General features: G+C 37.2%; 1 protein-coding gene across 2 annotated transcripts in view; it reads right to left on the bottom strand.

Moving 5' to 3' along the window:
• The window catches only part of Aamdc (adipogenesis associated Mth938 domain containing), a 30,981-nt gene that overhangs the window by 10,344 nt on the left and 1,880 nt on the right, over positions 1 to 18,757 (bottom strand). For both annotated transcript variants that reach the window (XM_046442162.1, XM_046442163.2), the window contains exon 2: positions 12,957 to 13,105. In XM_046442162.1, the coding sequence (XP_046298118.1) occupies positions 12,957 to 13,088 (132 nt within the window). In that variant the 5' untranslated portion in view covers positions 13,089 to 13,105. The remainder of the gene's footprint in view (positions 1 to 12,956; positions 13,106 to 18,757) is intronic.

The raw sequence follows: 18,757 nt of genomic DNA, 5'->3' as shown, positions 1-18,757 counted from the left end.
TGCTAGACAAGCGCTCTACTGCTGAGCCACAACCCCAGCCCCATGACTTTGTTCTTAATGGATACATGTTAAAGTATTTAATAGGGTTCAAGTGACACAGTATATTCAACTTTCAGATAATACAGCAAAAATAATTATGTGGGGGCAGAAGAATACAGATAAAGTTAATGTGGCAGAATGATAACTTGTAAATCTAGGTTAATGGCATATAACTTATTCATTCTGTTTTTTTTTCCCCCGATTTGGTATATAGGTTTGAAAATTTCCCTATATTAAAAAAGAAAAGTAGAGCAGTTCAAAATAGGCTTTCCACATAAACTGGGTCTGGAGATGAGTAGGAAAATGAAAGTAAAACCAAATAAAAATACAAAAGCAGAATGGGGTAGGAAGAGCACATCAATCTTTCCTTAAGCAGAATGGTTCTAAGCAGAAGAACTTCTAGCCTTATCAATTGTGCAAAACAAAAGAGAATTATGCTGCACTTTAGGCTTGTTTTAGGAAAGAATTAGTGAAATACATGATATCTGCCTTTTACTTTCAAATGACTGGAAGGGTAGATGTGGTGTGTGTGCTTAGAGAGAGAAAACACATGGCAAAATGTTAACAACTTGAGGATTTAAGTAGAGCATGACAATTTATTGTACTACTCATACTATCACTCTTCTATAGGTTTGACATTTTCCAAAATAAAAAGTTAAGGTAAAGTTTCCATGTTTTCTTTGAGTGGCTGCTAATTGGTTTTGTCTGCTTTTAATGTCATACTTGTATTCTTCTTTCCTTCTTGAACTCTTTCAGCCTAACAAAAAGGATGTATAAATGAATGGCCTCTCCATTTTTACATACAGAAAATTCTTCTCCAGGATGATAGTCATTGCCATGGGACAGAAACAAAAAAAGAACAGTATGTAACAGAATAAAAGTAAGGGCTTTAGAAAAGAAATATTTAGGTTTAAATCTTCATTCCAAATAGCATTAATTGTGTGACCTGGAAAAACTATATTTGACCAGGCACTTGGGTCGAATAATTCACTTAATAGCTGGTAGAAATTTTAGAGGAGTTTTTACTAGTTATTTCAGGACAATGGTTTAAAACAATAAATTTCCTTGACATTTCCTTTCTGTAGTCATGACACAATCTTCCCACCGCTCTTTTTAAACTAACATGAAAGGAATCATAACATTAATCTTCCTCAGGTGTCATGAAGGATTAAAAATTTGTTAAATTACATAATGAAAAATTCAATTCAGAACAACACTGAGTTTCTATTTTACATTAGAAACTTCAGGAAGCCCATGCTTCCTGAAGAAGATAATGCAAAAGTTTAGGAAATGACGGATAAGAATAAGATTTCATGAGGTACAGGCAGAAACAGTTCATCTCAAGTACAGAAAATGATTTTAATGAAGGTATTGAGGAATGAGGGATCACAGTAGGTTTAGAAATGAATGAGTATTTGGTATGGGATATTTTGGTCCTCAGAAGTGTTATGAAATATAAGAGATGAAATTGAAGGGATAGGTTGGAACTGTATTATTAAAAAATGGTCTTGCCAGGTGTGATGACACATGCCTACAATCCCAGCAACTCAGGATTTCAAATTTGAGGCCAGCTTTAGCAAATTAGCAAGGCTTTAAGCAACTTAGTGAGACCCTGTCTCAAAATAAAAAGGTCTGGGGATATGACTCATTGGTAAAGTGCATCTAGGTTCAGTCCCCAGTAACTACTCTCCCCTAAACAAAAACAAAACAAAACAAAAAAAGATTTTGAGCTTTTTGCTTCTTGGTTGCCATGTCCTGAGCTGCCTTCCTCTTCCATGCCCTTCTGCCTCATCATGGGCCCAGGATTATGGAGTAGGCCAATCACAGACTGAACCTCTGAGACTGTGAACCAAAATAAACTTTTATTCCTCTTTTGGTCACAGCAACACAAAAGCTAACAAAAAACACAACTTGGTACTGAGATGCTGTGAATAGTAGTTCAGAAACCTTTGGAACTAGTTTGTGGGGAAGGTGACTTTGAAAAATTTAGAGACACAAGCTGGAAAACTTTAGCTTATTATAAGTGGACTTTAATGGGTGATTCTGGTAGGTGCTCAGAAGACCAGAATGCTAACCCAACAATGGACAATAAAGACTGGGCTCATGGGGTTTCAGAGGAGAATGAGGACTTTTTTTTAATATCTATTTTATTTTTTAGTTGTAGTTGGACATAGTACCTCTTTTTTATTTATTTTTATTTGCAGATGGACACAATACCTTCATTTTATTTTTATGTGGTGCTGAGGATCAAACACAGTGCCTTCCATATGTGAGGTGAGTACTCTACCACTGAGCTACAATCCCAGCCCTATTTTACTTATTTTTATGTGGTACTGAGGATTGAACCCAGAGCCTTGCTCTTGCTAGGCGAGCACTCTACCGCTGAGCCACAATCCCAGCTCATGAAGAATCTTTTGAAAATTGGAGTAGAGGCCATTCATGTCACCTTCTGGCAAAGAAGTTGTCTACATTTTGCCAATGTTCTGAGACTTCTGCAAATTTAAAGATGATATACCAATTAATCTGGTGGAAGAAATTTCTAGGGAGCATAGCATTCAGGTGGTGGCACAGACATTACTGGTGGCTGTTAGACAAGTTTACTGTGATACTCAGGAGCAGAAAACAGAAGAAAGATTTGAAAATTTTGCAGTTTGGCCAGAAAAGTGCAAGTAAAACTGGGGCTATTGAAGGCGTAGCTTTTAAAGACATTACAGCCACTAAAGAAATGTTAAGTACTTTACACAGTGTTATGGTTTAGATATGAGGTGTCCCCCAGAAGCTCAAGCGTGAGACAATGCAAGAAGGTTCTGAGGAGAAATGATTGGGTTTTGACCCTGACAGGGATTAACCAAGTGCTAACTGAAGACAGGTAGGGTGTGGCTAGAAGAGGTGGTCTTTGGGGGTATGGCTTTGGGAGTTTGATATATATATATATATATATATATATACACACACATACACACACACACACAAATATGTCAGGGAATCTAGATAGAAAGATTTAGTAGATTTATGGGCTGAGGCTCTAGCTCAGTGGTAGAGCACCTGCCTTGCATGTGTGAGGCATTGATTTCTACTAAATCTTTTTTTTTTTTTACACAATATCTTTATTTATTTATTTTTATGTGTTGCTGAGGATCAAACCCAGTGCCTCACACGTGCACAGCAGGTGCTCTACCACTGAGCTACAGCCTCAGCCCATAAACCTACTAAATCTTTCCATCTAGATGCCCTGATGTTTCAAACTTAATATTCTCCAAAAGATTCATTATTTTTTCTACTGAACTCCTGCCCCAAATACAAACACACCTGTCTTTCCTGTAATTTGCCTTATCTCATTGGTGGTACCACCATTTACACTTTTATATATGTTAGAATTCTCTCTTCCGAATCTAATAAAACAACTTAACCAGTTATTTTCAACTTCTTAACAGCTTTGACATTATTTATCTCAGGTACACTTACGCTACTAGTAATTTAATAATAACAGCTGCATTTATTGAGTACCTGCAACATGCCTATTACCTTAGATCAACTAATCCTTAGATTAATTAATCCTTAGATCAACTCTAAGGTAGGTGGTATTATCTTCATTTTACAGATAAAAGCTCTTTAGCCTTAGATACCTTTGATCCTGTTGTACTTCTGCTCTTCAATACCTCAGTTTTTCCTTCCTCATCTTTCTCAGCAACTCTGTCTTCAATTATATAGAGAATTCCTTATTTTGGGTATCCTGCTGATGAGTAAAATTTAACAAGGAAGAAACTGAACCTATAGTAAACCTTCCTACTATTATCAATGGAACATTCACAGTTTTGTGGTTTTCAATATTTTTCTTTCTTCTTCTTCTCCTTCCCTGTGGCCACTTCCGCCTTCTCTCTCTCCCTCTCTCTCTCTCTCTCTCTCTCTCTCTCTCTCTCTCTCTCCTTCATGACTCCACCAGAGTTTTCCAGCTTTCCTCTGCTTGGCCCTTACCCCCGGCCCAAAACAATGGAATTGACTATCTATGGAAACCTCCAAAACTGTGAGCCCCAAATAAACTTTCCCTCTTCTAAATTCTTCTTGTTGGGTATTTTGGTCACAAAAGCCAAATAAAACACATTTGCATAAACAAAGAATGAGTTTATGATAAAATTAACTCCTATTATCTTATATGGGGAAAAATAAACTATACAGCATTATATCTATTTTAGAGGGGAAACAAATCCCTCCAATGTGGCATACTCATAAATTGTTATACCATAGTCTAGATTACCTTTTTGGAACATATCACTTTCCCATATAAGTATCTATGATGTTAAATTTTATGTCCAAATTGACTAGGCCACAATGTACCCAGGTTAAATAGATCTGAGGGTATCTGTGATGTTGTTTCTGGATAAGATTAACCTCGAACTGGTGAATTTGGTAAAGCAGACTGCCATCCCCAATGTGGGTATGTATCATCCAGTCTATTGAGGACATAAATAAAACCAGAAGCAGAGAAGAGAGACATTGCCTCCTTTTAACTTTTTTTTTTTTCTTTCAATACTGGGAATTGAACCCAGGGCCTTGGGCATACTAAGCAAATGTTCCACCACTGAGCTATAGCCCCAGCCTTCTGCCTCCCCTCTGTAGCTGGGATAGCTCATCTCTCCTTCTCCTGCCCTTGGACTGGGATTTAAACCATCAGTTCCCCTGGTTCTCAGGCCTTCCATTTGGACTGAATTATACCACTGGCTTTCCTGGGTCTCCAACTTACAGTCAGTTGATTGTGGGTGAGTCAATTCCTCATGGTAAATATGCTGTTTTTCTGGAGAACGCTGACCAATACAGAATCTAAGGTGGCTATGACTTGTTTACTATATAAAATATAAATTCAGCTCTCCATGTCTAGGACCTCTGTCAACCATATACTACCTACTCTTGTACCTCTCTAGTTTCACTTTTCAAATACTCCAATGGAGCCATCTGGTTCAAGTAGGTCCCAAGTCTGATTATTCCTCATTCTTCAGTCATTCCAATTCTTTTTTGGGGTGGGTAGGGGGGTTCCAGGAAATGAACCCAGCGCCTTGAGCAAGCTAGGCAAGCACTGTACTGCTGAGCTACCACACCCAGACCCCAGTCTTCTCTCATTTCATCCTTGCTATATCTAATATGCCTTTTCAGTGTTTTTTACCAATTCAGAGTATTCCTTCCTTTATGATCCATGGTGTAACTAACCAACAACTAGTTGTCAATATCCAATCAATAAGGGCTTGTAGTTCACAATCAAAAAATAAAGAGAGCATATATGCTGGGGATTTTTTGTTAACTGATTAGGGATAACTGTTATTCTTCAAAACAATATGATAGAATATATAACCTAAGAAAGTCCTTTAAACAAAATGCCTTCAAATGCTGGATAAAAATAAACATGCTGGGCTGGGGATGTGGCTCAAGCGGTAGCGCGCTCGCCGGGCATGCGTGCGTGTGGCCCTGGGTTCGATCCTTAGCACCACATACAAACAAAGATGTTGTGTCCGCTGAAAACTAAAAAATAAATATTAAAAAATTCTCTCTCTCTCTCACTCTCACTCTCTCTTTAAAAAAAATAAAATAAAAATAAACATGCATAGCTGAACTCATAAAAAGAAAGGGAAATTCCTAAAGGCTGAATAAAAATGGTGAACTGATATTGAAGTTACCTTGGGGCATTTCCCATTCTCAGAGCCTTACATATGGGATGTGGGGGACTGGGGATCTAACTCAGGGGCAATTTATCACTGAGCTACATCCCCAGCCACTTTTTAATTTATTTATTTATGTACATGTGTGTGTGTGTGTGTGTGTGTGTATGTATACATACACACACACACACACATATATATATATATATATATATATATATATATTTTTTTTTTTTTTTTTTTTTTTTTTGGAGGGGGCAGTGCTGGGCATTGAACTCAAGGCCTTGCACATGTGAGGCAAGCACTCAATCAACTGAGCTATATCCCAGCCCCCACTTGATTTCATATTTTGAGATAGGGTCTCACTAATTTGTTTAGGACCTTGCTAAGTCATTGAAGCTGGCGTTGAACTTGTGATCCTCCTGTCACAGCCTTCTAAACTGCTGGGATTACAGGTGTGTATCACCACACCTGGCTTCAGACTCTTGTGTTTAAACTCCCATTTGAGATTAGGAAAAAAGTCTTGAGGAAGATGGGAGGTTAGAATTGAAATATCCCTTCCAATCTTGCAAAATAACCTTCTTTTAAAAAGTGGTTTTTTAGTTATAGATGGACACAATATCTTTATTTTGTTTATTTATTTTCATGGGGTGCTGAGGATGAAATCTAGTGCCTCACATGTGTGACAAGCGCTCTGCCACTGCGCCACAACCCCAGCCCCAAAATAGCCTTTTTTTTTTTAGTTTTATTGATTTTTAAAAAAAATATAGAGTACAATTTTTCATATCTTTATATATAGAGTATGTTCACACCAATTCATGCCTTTATACATGTACTTTGCTTTTTTTGCATTAGAATTCTTATTACACAAATATACCACAATTTTTCATAACTGTTTATATATAAAGTATGTTGACACCCAATTCGAGTCTTCATACATGTACTTCAGATAATGATGTCCATCACATTCCACCATCCTTGCTAATCCCCTGCCCCCTCCCTTTCCTTCCTACCCTTCTTCCCTATCTAGAATTCATCTCATCCTCCCCTGTTCCCGCTCCCTATCCCACTATGAGTCAGCCTCCTTACATCAGAGAAAACATTCGGCATTTGTTTTTTTGGGATTGGCTAACTTCGTTTAGCATTATATTCTCCAGCTCCATCCATTTACCTGCAACTGCCATGATTTTATTCTCTTTTAATGCTGAGTAATATTCCATTATGTATATATGCCACATTTTTTAATCCATTCATCCACTGAAGGACATCTAGGTTGGCTCCACAGTTTAGCTATTGTGAATTGTGCTGCTATAAACATTGATGTGGCTGAGTCCCTGTAGTATGCTGTTTTTAAGTCCTTTGGGTATAGTCTGAGGAGAGGTATTTGCAAATCAAAACTACTCTAAGATATCATCTCACTCCAGTCAGCATGGCAGCTATTATGAAGACAAACAACAATAAGTGTTTGAGAGGATGTGGGGAAAAAAGTACACTCATACACTGCTGGTGGGACTGCAAGTTGGTATAGCCAAAATGGAAAGCAGTATGGAGATTCCTTGGAAATCTGGAAATGGAACCACCAATAGACCCAGCTATCCCTCTCAAAATAGCCTGCATAAGTCTGTCTCCAGTGAAAGGATTGATCCTCCAAATCTACCCATTAGCAAAGAAAAAAGACAAAAAAGCTGTCTGGTTCTGCCTGGGATCTAGGGGAAGATGGGAGTAGGGAGGTGTGGGGTGGAGGTGGGAGATGTCAGAGTCTTACCTGAAAACTTATAACCACAAACCTGTCTACACAGCAGTTAAGGGCTCACATTTACATTATCAGGACTGGGGTTGCGGCTCAGAGATAGAGCACTTGCTTACCATGTATGAGGCCCTGGGTTTGATCTTCAGCACCACATAAAAATAAAATAAAGATATTGTGTCCGCCTATAACTAAAAAATAGGCATTTTTAAAAAATTTACATTATCAACCAGATCTAGGACACCCTCAGCCAAGAAATTAAAGTGATACCAGCCTGAAGCAGTGGCGTATACCTATAAGCTCAGTGACTGAGGAGGCTAAAGCAGGAGGATCACAAGATCAAAGCTAGCCTCAGCAATTTAGCAAGGCCCTAAGGAACTTAGCAAGTCCCTATCTCTAAATAAAATATTAAAAAGGGCCAGAAATGTGGCTCAGTGGTTAAGTGCTATAAGAGGGTACCTACTCCCCTCACCGCCCCCAAAAAAAGAGTAATAGAGGATGCTTAGAAGACACAACTCCAAATCGCTGTTGGCAAGATCTCAAAGAAAGGTATAGTTAGACCATTCAGGATTCCCACAATCTGCTGAAAAAAATCTTGCCAACTTGGAATACCAATGAAAATTAGAATTAAAATATTAGACCTTTTAGGCAAAAATTGAGAGAGATCACTGAGAGATCTCATTAAGGGAATTTCTGAAGAATATTGATTCAAAAAGAAAGAAAGTCATCTCAAAGATTTGAATTATAAGAAGAAATAATGAGAAAAGAAAGTGGTAAGCTCCAGGTGTGTGAGGAAACCACTGTCATAATGTTACCTCTTCATTAAGGTGACTGAGCTAACTTCAGCAGCTACACATGACAAAGAATACAGCCTTTACAGAATGAGATCAGAACAAATAACAACAAACAGCAACAAAACCCAGGAAGGAGATAGGGAGTTGATTTCCAGAGTTGCCACATTGTGTTATATAAAATGGCCAGTTCTCACAAAGAAATAACTACAAGAAATATGAAGGAAGGAAGGGAGGGAGGGAGTAAGGGAGTGAGAAAGAGAAAGGAAGAAAAAGTAATGGCAGGTCCACAGAAAGGGAAAAAGCAATTAATAGAAAATAGTGCCCAAGGAAGCCCAGATGTTGGATTTACCTAGATAAAAACTATAAATCAAATATTTTATTTTGTCATATTTTATTTATTTTTATTTTTATTTATTGCAGTGCTGAAGATCAAACACTAGCCCTCATACACAAGAGGTCAGCTCTCTCTTTACTACTGAGCTATATCCCTAGCCCAATTCCCCTATTTTATTTTTTATAATGTCATTGTATTTTGTGATGCTGATGATCGAACCCAATGCCTCACACATGTTAGGCAAGTGCTCTACCACTGAGCCTCAACCCAGCCTCCTAAATCCCCCATTTTAAATATGTAAAAAGAACTAAAGAAAGCCACATCCAAAGTATATAAAGTAGAACATCCATGAAGAAAAATAAATTATTAAAAATAACCAAACTCACTGAGCATGGTGGCATATGTCTGTAATCCCAGTGACTTAGGAGGCTGAGGCGGGAGGATTAAAAGTTTAGTGCCAGCCTCAGCAACTTAGACCCTGTCTCAAAATAAAGAATAAAAAGGACTGTGAATGTAATACAGTGGTAAAGCACCCCTGGGATCAATCTACAGTATATTATGTATGTATTTATGACCAAATGAATACATAAATGAAATAAAAATAACCAACTTTACATTTGAAAAGTACAATAACTAAAATAAATCTCACACAGGTGGCTCAATAACAGATAAGATCATGAAAACTAAAAGTAAGTCAAGATGATTAAGTATGAAGCAAAAGAAAGAAAAAAGAATGAAGGTAATGAACAGAGCCTCAGAGTGCTGTAGGACACTATAAAGCACACTAATATAATGGGAGTCACAGGATAGAGAAAAGGGGCAAAAGATTATGTGATGAAATAATAGCTGAAAACTTCTTAAATTTCATGAAAATAATAATCTACCTATCCATGAACTTAATAAATTTCAAGTATGATAAACCCAAAGAGATCCAGACTTTAACATATCATAGATTACTGAAGGCTAAAAACAGACTTTTTTTTTTTTTGTACTAGGGATTGAACTCAGGGGCACTCGGCTACTAGCCACATCCCCATCCCTATTTTGTATTTTATTTAGAGACAAGGTCTCACTGAGTTGCTTAGCATCTCGCTTTTACTGAGGCTGACTTGGAACTTGCAATCCTCCTGCCTCAGCTTCCTAAACTGCAGGGATTATTGGCATGTGCCACCGTACCTGGCTAAAAAACAAGAGTTTTGAGAGCAGGAAGAACAAAGTGACCCATTAAGTCCAAGGGATTTTCGATTATATCAGCAGTTGATTTCTTATTAGAAACTAATGAGCCTAAAAATCAGTGGGATGACATATCAAAGTGCTGAATGAAAATGAGTGTCAATCAAGATTTCCATATAATAAAAAATTATCTGGCATGGGGTGTAGTTTAATGGAATAGCATGAGCTATGCATACGTGAGGCCCCACGTTCAATTCCCAGTCTATGCGTGCGCACACACACACACATTCCTTCAAAAAATGAAAAGATCCATCATTACATCATGAGGAGCTCCCCTGAGCCACTCCTAAGTGAAAATTATTAAAGTCAACAAAATAAAGACCAAAAGCCTCACAATAACAATGACAACAAGAAGAACACAATAATTCAAAGCCTCTAGAAATGACTCTAAGAGCAGTTGGGCATGAAGGTGCACACTTGTAATCCTAGTAACTTTGGAGACTGAGGTAGGAGGATCACAAGTTTGAGGGTAGCCTTAGCAACTTTGTGAGGCCCTAAGCAACTTAGTAAGACTGTGTCTCAAAATAAAAAATTTTTTAAAAGTACTGGGGATGTAGCTCAGTGATAGAGCTGGTACCTGGATTTAATCCCTGGTACCAAGAATGAAAGGAAAGCAAGGAATGGGGAGACAGGCGAGTGAGAAATGAGACGGAGACCAGGCAGAGATAAACACGAGAGTTTATTTGTCAGAGCTGACAAATAAAGGCACATTTTTCCATAGATGGAGAGAGGCCCCAAGATGTTCCAGTGTTCAGCTTTTGTGTGATAGGGGTTTGGAGCTGTAGTTGTGGTGCCATGAGATAGGCTGAGGATGCTTGTGTCAGAGCTAGGTGGGTGGGGAATGCATGGGATTGGCTTAGATGGCACCATGGGGGATTTACAGAGTCAAGGGGTCATGTCCTTCTGGGATTGGCTTAGGGTTATGGTACCATGGGGTAGGTCACTAACTGGGGTGCGTTACAAAAGTACAGAAAGTACAAGTACAGGGCTGGGGATGTGGCTCAAGTGGTAGCGCGCTCGCCTGGCATGCGTGCGGCCAGGGTTCGATCCTCAGCACCACCACATACAAACAAAGATGTTGTGTCCGCCGAAAACTAAAAAGAATAAATATTAAAAAAAAAAAAAAAGAAAGTACAAGTACAGGAAACCAAAACTTATCTTGTAAGATGGCTGTTAGCATTTAAAAAGAGAAAAGAAGAGAAAAGAAAAGAAAGAAAGGACCCCAAGGACAAACACCAAATGAAGAAACACCTATCCAAGAAAATCTATACACATTTTCTGGAAGAACTGAATGTGTATCTCTACAAAATCATAGAGATGGGGCCAATAGGAGGTAATTAAATCATGACAGTGGCTCCCTCATGAATGTGATTCATGCCCTTATAAGAAAAATAAACCAGCCAGGTTCAGTGGCACATGCCTGTAATCCCAGCAGCTCAGGAGGCTGAGGCAGGAAGATCGAGAGTTCAAAACCAACTTCAGCAACAGTAAGGCATAAAAAAACTCAGTAAGAGCCTGTCTCTAAATAAAATACAAAAATAGGTTGGTGATGTGGCTCAGTGGTCAAGTACTCCTGAGGAGTTCAATCCTTGGTACTGCTCCCACCACCCCCCCCCCAAAAAAAAAGAAGAGAAAAAAAAAAGAAAGAAAGAAAAAGAAGCCAGACTTTGAGTGGTGGTACATGCCTATAACCCCAGCAACTTGGGAGGACGATGCTGGAAGATTGCAAGTTCAAGGCCAGCCTGGATAATTTAGGGCTAGTCTGTCTCAAAATAAAAAATAAGGGCTGGGGTTGTCACTCAGTGGTAGAGTGCTTGTCTAGCATGTGTGAGGCACTGGGTTCAATTCTCGGCACCACATAAAAATAAATAAAGGTCCACCAACAACTAACAAAATATTTTAAAAATAATTTTAAAAAATAAAAAGGGTTATGGATATAGCTCAGTGGCACAACACCCCTGGGTTCAATCCTCAGTACTGCAAAAAACAAAACACAGGCACACAAAAGGGAAAGAAAAAAGAAAGAAAAAGCCAGAGAGCTAGTTAACTCTGTTTCTATCACGTGAGGATCCAAAGAGAAGTCAGCTATTTGAAACCTGAATGAGAGCCCTCACCAGACCCCTGCTGTGCTGGCTTCCTGATCTCACACTCTGAGGCTCCAGAACTATGAGAAATAAATGTTGATTGTTTAGGGCTTCAGTCTGTGCCAATATGTTACAGTAGCCTGAACTGACAGAGATATTTGGAATAAAGTGAGAATATGTGGTACTTAAATCAAAATTGCTGCCTCCACTCCTGCCCACCACCTTCTCCCTGTTCATCAAGATACTCTACTATAGACTGCTGCAGCCAAGTACACAGGGTTCTTTCCCCCTCAGCATCCAGCTGGAAGACTTTCTTCCTGGGGCCAGCAAGATCTGAGTGTTTCTCACCCTGCCTCCAGCTTTTTGTTGGTGAGGCTGTCACAGGTGAGTAGAGGCTCCATTCTTACACCCAACTTCTGCTCATGGAAAGGAGGGTCTACTTTTGGCAGGGCACATTGAAAATATTAAAGAAAATGCAATAGTAGGGAAATACAAATCAAAACCACAGGGGTAACACTGTTCACCCAATAAGATGGCTATTAAAAAAATAAAAAAACCTGTGGTGAAGAGGGTGTGAAAAATCTGGAGGCCTCATATACTATTGGTAGAAATGTAAAATGGTACAGCTATCTTTGGAAGTTGTTCTGGCAGTTCCTCAAAAGGTTAAATGAAGAGTTACCACGTGATCTATAAATTCTACCCCTACATATATACCTAAGAGAATTGAATGATACCATTTATATGAAATGTTCAGAATAGTACACCTATAACAATAAAAAGTAGGTAAGTCATTGCCAGGAATTGGAGGGAGGAAGTAATGGGCACTGATTGCTAATGGTTATGGTGATATATATAAAACGTCTTTTGAATTGTACACTTCAACTTTATTTATAACTGATTTAGTCCCCAGGTTCAATTCCCAGTGCCCCCCACCAAAAAAATGTAAACATAGTGGTATGAACTGTATTATAAGAGAAAGAGAAAGAAAGAGTGATTTTCATTTGGTTGATATGGGTAAGAAGGTTGGAAATCACTTGTTTGGTCTCATGTAGTGTCAATCAAACACTAATATCTTACCTCAGTTCCTGTTTCTCTCCAATCCCAAGCCCGACTGCCTCCTGGCCATACTTTGCAATCCTTATAGGTTATGGCAGAGCCTTGCACTTTCATTTGCCCCCATGAAAGGGAAGAAATTTCAGGTGAAGACATAGGGAACTGAGCTAAATCTGAAATTATAAGAAAAATATACTAAGTCAGTTATAAAGTTCAAACAGCTCCAAAATACAAACATAGTAAATCCGACTTCTCTATGATTTAAGGAGTATTTCTTATGTGGTTGTCACTTCTTCTCAATAAGGCTGAAGAGTTGGGATCCTGAATCAAATCATCCAAGCATAGAAACCAGATACTGTAATTACTTCTTAGATTACCAAGGGAATCCTCATGATATATATATATATATATCTATATATATCTATATCTATATATCTATCTATCTATCTATATATATATATATATATATATATAAATATTTTTTTTTAGTTGTAGTTGGACACAATACCCTTATTTATTTATTTTTTTATATGGTGCTGAGGATAGAACACAGGGCCTCTCATGTGCTAGGTGAGTGCTCTACCGCTGGATGACAACCCCAGCCCCCCTCATATTTTTGAGAGATAAAATTAAAAGGTGTAAATTTACTTCAGCATGATGAAGTGAAGAGGCAGATGTGTCCCCCCCCCCCCAAAAAAAAGCTATATAGCTGAAAAACAAAACAAAAAACCAAACCCACAACACCCAAATAACCATTTGCCACTCTCGAATTAAAACTAAAACCATTCTGTGAGATAAGTAAAAAGTGCTCATGAAAACCACTAAAATTCAGGTAAGAACAGCAAGGTTTTGTTTTGTTTTTGTTCTTGTCTGGTACTACGGCCATTCCCTTATTCTAATACTGTTGCCATTGACGTTTAAGTAGATTGAAATGTTTGAAAACAAACAACCTTGCTTGACTGTCAAAGGAAGCTTCATGATTTGGATCATTACCAGTTGAAAATGGACTGGAAGCCTGGGCAGGGATTTAAGAATTTCTCAAAGGTGACATAGTCACAGAGGACTTTATAAACTCTTCACATATTCCAAGTGGACCAGAAGCTATGAGCTTACACATCAAAGGGTAGGCCTAATTCACTCCAACATTCCAGGTTGATGGAGCCTGATCAAATGCACAGGGAAGAAGCAAGACTCAAAAGGGCCAGTGAAAACAGGTGGAATTTTTAATTAACTCCCCAGTACACACAATGATCCATCAACAGAGCATGAAAGTCTTACTGGCTTAAGATGTTGAACTAATTAATTAATTAATCAATCAATCATTTAATGGGAAGGAACCTAGGGTTACTTTACTACTGAGCTACAATCCCTGCCTTTTTGAATTTTAATTTTGAGGCAGGGTCTTACTAAGTTGCCCAGACTGGGCTCAAACTTGTGATCCTCTAACAGCCTCCCAAGTCACTGGGATTACAGGAATGTGCCATGGTGCTGGGCTGTTTTTTTTTTTTTTTTTTTGGTGTTTTAGTAAAATCTTGAACTAATCTGATCGGCTGAACACTAAGTTATATAGACATGACAAAGACTCCTGGAAAACCAGGCTTAAAAATACGAACAACAAAAAAAATCTGAATGGATATTTCAGTGGCAATATACAGTATGGGAGATAAAATTCACAGATTTTGTGCTATGGTTTGAATGTCATTCTCTCAAAAACATCATAGAAATTTAATTGCCATTGTAGCAGTATTAAGAGGTGGGATTTTAAAATAAGCTATTTGGCTATGATTAGGACCTTTAAGAAGTGATTAGCTTTTGTCCTCATGGATTGCCATTATTGGAGAAGTGGGTTTATTATCACAGGGGTAGGTTCTATATAAAGAGATGAGTTTGGCTCAATTTTATTTCTCTCCCTCTTGCCCTCTCTTTGCCCTTCTATCACGTGGTGCTTTCTCCCATAAGATGATGAAGTATGAAAATCCTTGTAGATGCTGGTCCCTTGATTTTGGATTTTACAACCTCCAGAACTGTGTGAAATAAATTTGTGTTCGTTATAAATATCCAGACTCAGTTATTTTGTTGTAGCAGTACAAAACAGACTAAGATATTTAGTATCTTAGGCACATGACTGAACACACAAATAACAACAACTTTCAAGACTTCCTACAATACTTCTAAAATGTCCAATTTCTGGGCTGGGGTTGTAGCTCAGGGGTAGAGCGCTTGCCTCACAGTTATGAGGTACTGGGTTCGATCCTCAGCACCACATAAAATTAAATAAAAGTATTGTTCTCATCTACAACAAAAATATAAAAAAATAAAATGTCCAATTTCTAACAAAAAATTATAATATACGCAAAGAAACCAAGAAATGTTACCCATACTCAGTCAACTGAAACTGTATCTAAGTGTTATCAGATAAGTGGTTTAGTAAAGATTTCAAAGAAACTATTATAAAGGAAATAATATATATAAAGAATTTTTTATACATTATGTCAATGACTAAATGAATATAGAATCTTAATAAAGAGACATTTCAACTAAGAATTAAATGGAAATTCTATCATTGTATTTATAGTTTGAATGTGGTTTGTCCCTGCTAAAATTCATGTTGAAATCTGGTTGTCAACACAGAGGTATTGGGAGGGAGGGCCTTTAAGATGGATGGAGTCTTTGTTGTGAGATGGTTAAGTTCTTCTAAGTGTGGGTTGCTACAAAATAAAGTCAGCTCCTTGTTCCCGCCCTTTCTTTTAGCAAATGCTGGATTCCTCTTCCTTTTTTGGGGGGAGAGTAGCAGGGATTGAACTCAGGGGCACTTGATCACAAGCCACATCCCCAGCCCTATTTTGTATTTTATTTAGAGACAGGGTCTCACTTAGTTGCTTAGTACCTTGCTGTTGCTGAGGTTGGCTTTGAACTTGAGATCCTTCTGCCTCAGCCTTCTGGAGACACTGAGATTATAGATGTACACCACAGTGCCCGGCACTGGATTCCTTTTCTACTTTTTCACCATACATGGAGCATCATGTAGCTTGCACCAGGTGCCAAGCAGTTGCCACTACCAAACTTTTGGACTTCCAGAACCATGAGACCAAATAAACTCTTTCTTGTTATAAATTAGTCAGTCACAGATATTCTGTTATAGCAACAGAAAAAGGACCAAGACAGCTAGTAAGTTAAACAACTAAAAGGTGCTTATATTAGGGTTCTTCAGAGAAACAGAAACAGTTTACATATATATATTAAAGATGCGTATTTTAAGAAAGTGGTTCAAACAATTGTGGAATTTGGCAAGTACTTAGTAAAAAGTATTGATAGTCTGCTAACTCTGGAGCAAAAATTGTTTCAGTATGTCTCTATTTTCAAGGAAAGTCTTTTTAAAAAAAATATGCATGTATTTTTAGTTGTAGTTGGACACAATACCTTTATTTATTTATTTTTAGGTGGTGCTAAGGATTGAACCCAGTGCCTCATATGTGCTAAGCAAGCCCTCTACCCCTGAGCTATAACCCTAGCGTACTCTTTAACTTTTTTTTGCGGGGGATATCAGGGATTGAACTCAGGGGCTCTCAACCACTGAGCCACCTATTTTGTATTTTATTAGAGTCAGGGTCTTACTGAGTTGCTTAGTGCTTCGCTAAATTGCTGAGGCTGGCTTTGAACTCCAGATCCTCCTGCCTCTATCTCCCAAGCCGCTGGGATTACAGGCGTGTGCCACCTCACAGGGCTACACTTAACTTTTTTTTTTTTTTGAAAGTAAATTTTAAACTAATTAGTTCACTATGAATTAGGAATTCCCCAAACTGGCTCCACAACTGAAATTAATCACCTCAATATTCAATTTACCAAGCTTACAGTATCTGTAAATAAAAATTATGTAACAAATGCAAAGATAACATACATATAAATTGGGGCTTGGTGTATAGCTCAATGGTACAGTGTGTGTTTAATATAAATAAGACTCCAAATTCATTTGTCAGAACCAAAGACAAAAAAAAAATGTATAAATTGTTCTGATGAAAGGTTGATGGCTACCAATGCTATTTGGAAATACATAGGGGTAAACCATTTTAATATTGGTAAACCAATTTTAATATTGAGGCATAACAACATTTACTTTGATGTACAGATATTGTTTATAGTTCAATGAATTTTGACAAACTTGCCAATTAAAATAAAAAGGTATCTACAAAGTCTTCCTTGTGCCCTTTCTAGACATTCCCTTCCAAACTCAAAGGAAACCACTATTTTAATTTCTATTTCCATAGATTAATTTGACTTCCACATTGATGGAATTGTATGGTACCTCTTTTCTGTCTTCCTTCACTCAACAAATTGTGGAGATGTACCTTTGTATTAGTATTTGTCAACAGTGTGTATCAGTATGTGTAGTAGTCTATTACAGGAATATCATAATTTATAAACTTTTCTGTGGATAAATGTTTGCGTTGTTTTTGACTTTGGTCTTTTGAATAACCATTAATTTTAAGTGGAATTTTTTTCCTTAAAAGAGTGTGAAATTTGAACTATCTTAACAAATTTCTTATTCAAAAATAAAGTTGAGTAATCTGATGCTTATTTAAAGGCCTTTTCATAGAAATGGCAACATATTGTATTTAAAAAGCAGCTACTTTTTCTAGATTTACATTCAAGTTTGATAAATATAAATCAGTTATTTAATTACATAAATTGGAATTAGACTTCTGTGACCCGCTATTTCTTTTAGCCTAGAAAGGTAAGAGATGGTAGGTAATATTATGGATGAGTATTCTTTATTTCCTTTTCAAGAACAGACTTTGTGAAGGCATGACCTAAACCTTGTTTCATAGTAAAACATCTCTTATCTTTTGGGTGTATATACTTTCTGACACCCAAGGACTTTGTTCCCAAGCCACTTTGGACTAGAAAAGGTTAAAACTCTAGACTTATTAGTTCCCCCTTTGAATAGCAGTGTGAGCAGAGAGAAAAGAAAACTATAGTAATAAATATTTTCTTTTTTAGAAACTTAGGGGAGGAGGTGTTGACAGTAAAGGCAGAAATTTGGTTAAGGTTAATATAATGATATGTAATTAAAATATTCTCTTTGGTTGGAAAGTTCTTTCCACAGAAATTCCTTCACAAAAAATGATTTAATTTTACAATATTATGTATCTGGCTTTTACTTCAGGTACATTAGGTAATGATTATGAGGAGTTTTTTGTTTGTTCTTGTTTTTCTGGAGGTATCTTTCCACAAAACACCTGTTTCTGAGTCAGATTTTTCTTAAACTGGGGCCTTCAGATCCTCAGGTCTAATATACTTTTCACTTTGAGAGTTTATCAAAATGTTTTAATTTTGTGTTTCAGTTCAGTAATTGCTTTAAAACAATATTTTAGCACTTATAATTCACAACCAGTTTCTGAAAGCAAGGCTTTTCCTTGTTTTTTTAAACTTTTTTTATTGTGGTAAAATATACATATAACATAAAACTTACCATTTAAGTAAGTTTATATACTTACTTGTAAGTATATAAATATATATACTTCAGTAGCATTAAGTATATGCACATGGTTGTTTAGACTTTAGTTTCTTACATCAGCATTTTTTAAATTGGAAATTTCAGAAATATGTGCCCAGTTTCAAAAGAATTTTTTCCTTTGAAGAGGTTTTATGTATTACTAATATATATATATATTAATATATATATATTTTATATATTTTATATATTAAGAATCATTATTTTAGGTAATAAATTTCTCTTATGGATTTTCTTCTCTTCTCTTTGTCTCTATTTTTTTTTGGGGGGGGGGGTACCAGGCATTGAACTCAGGGCCACTTGGCCACTGAGC

Source organism: Marmota monax, unplaced genomic scaffold (assembly GCF_021218885.2).
Source record: "Marmota monax isolate L192 unplaced genomic scaffold, Marmota_monax_Labrador192_F-V1.1 WCK01_AAM20220418_F8-fsc00068, whole genome shotgun sequence".
Taxonomy (NCBI): Eukaryota; Metazoa; Chordata; class Mammalia; order Rodentia; family Sciuridae; genus Marmota; species Marmota monax.
This window is presented reverse-complemented; position numbering and strand designations above follow the sequence as displayed.